The sequence below is a fragment of the Pteropus vampyrus genome, unplaced genomic scaffold, assembly GCF_000151845.1.
Source record: "Pteropus vampyrus isolate Shadow unplaced genomic scaffold, Pvam_2.0 Scaffold395, whole genome shotgun sequence".
Lineage (NCBI taxonomy): Eukaryota > Metazoa > Chordata > Mammalia > Chiroptera > Pteropodidae > Pteropus > Pteropus vampyrus.
This window is the reverse complement of record NW_011889176.1, coordinates 238,317-240,001: the sequence shown is the minus strand read 5'-3', so window position 1 is coordinate 240,001 and position 1,685 is coordinate 238,317. Positions and strand designations below refer to the sequence as shown.

General features: G+C 49.7%; 1 protein-coding gene across 1 annotated transcript in view; it reads right to left on the bottom strand.

The window, feature by feature from the left end:
• LOC105305786 (E3 ubiquitin-protein ligase HERC2) overlaps positions 1-1,685 on the bottom strand; it is a 127,551-nt gene that overhangs the window by 28,966 nt on the left and 96,900 nt on the right. Inside the window, 1 exon segment of the mRNA XM_023523591.1 lies at positions 771-962. Within this exon segment, the coding sequence (XP_023379359.1) occupies positions 771-962 (192 nt within the window).

Here is a 1,685-nt window from a genome sequence, read left to right as displayed (position 1 = left end):
ACCCGACACTGGCCGTATGTGGCTATTCAAACTGAAATAAACTCAGCTTGAGCAGAATGACACTTCAGGCCCCCAGGTGCACTGGCAACTCAAAAGCCAGGTGTGGTGGCCGGCGGCCCCACGTGGGATGGCTCCACACAGAACAGCCTGCCATGGGAGAGTGCCCTGTCGCATCCAGTGCCACCAACTGTGAAAACCTATTCTGAAGCTGTAACAGTTCAAACGCTGTGGGATTAGAGCATGAAGAGTTGGATTAGTGGATCAGAGATGTCTGTAAACGGACCCAGACACATCCGGGAACTTCGAATACGATAAAAGTGGTTTTTGAACTGCCAAAGATGGATTATTCAATAATCCACGACCAACATGCTTGCCATCTAGGAGAAAACGAGGGCTGGATCCCTACTTATCCCTCAGTATCACGCTAAATCCCAGACGGCTCAGAAAAGTAAATGCAATAAATGAAATCATAAAAGTCATTAGAAGAAATGGGAGAATTTCTTTAAACAGTGTCATATCGCTGAGCTTATTTTCAGCATAACATAAAATACAAAAGCCGTAAATGAAAACAACTGGCAGATCTGCTGTTAAAAAAAGCAGAAATTTCTAAATGGCTAAAAATATGAAAACGACATGAGGGCAAACTGGGGGATGACGGCAGCACGTGTGCCAGGGACAGGACTGGCCGTCCCCTAGAATAAAACCCAGCGGCAGGCAGGACGCGGTGCCAGCGCCGCCCTGAGAGAGAAGGGTCCCCGCCCCGGACTCACCTGTGGGTAGGCGGTGCCCATGCCGGACAGCACGGCCGAAAGCACGTCCCTGCCCTTGTCCCCCGCCCGGCTGCACACCGACAGCTTGAGCAGGTCCACCAGGACACGGGTGTCGTCCGAGACCAGCAGACTGGTGAACTCATCCAAGGACAGAGGTTCTGGGCCTGATGCTTTATTTTGGCTTTCAACATCCTAAAAAGCCCAACAATTAAAATGAGGAATGACGCGTTAAGAGACAGTCACCTACAAACCCAAAGGAAACGGGATTAACGATAATGAATAAAGAGGGACTCGATGAGGCATTTGAGACCACGAAGTACCAGATTAGGAAATGACAGGCCCCTAAAATCTCCACCGCCATGTACTACGCTTTCAAAGCCAATTAACTGTTTTACAAATTAACAACGGCATCTGCCAGAAAGAATGCCTAAACTATGAAGAAGTAATAGTCCACACCGTGACCAAGTTCGTAACATAGGTGTGATCATAATTTGGAATAATATCCGCATTAAACCCTCATCCTGGGAGACTGCCAAACAGCAAAGTGGAGCCCAGATCCCTAGTTTATAAATAATGAGTTTCTTATCATCACAGATGGTTACAAATGATTTCCACGGGACATGTTTTTGCCAGCAGTGACAGGATAATACACCAAGAGTTCTAAATGTATTAAAAATAATGCACATCTGTCCCCAGGGGGCGCATGGGCAACGGAGAAGGTGTGGGCAGGGTGACACGGTCTGGTGTGGGGAGCAGCTGAGTGGGCCGGAGTCCACATGTGGGTGGGGGGTGGCTGGTGTGACGGAGCCAAGTGGAAGGCGCCCCTGCTTTGGGCCAGCCAGCATGAGGGAGGAGGGGAGGTCACAGGTCCAGCAAGGTCAGAGGACATCCCTGCAGAGGGCAGGCTGGTTTGTG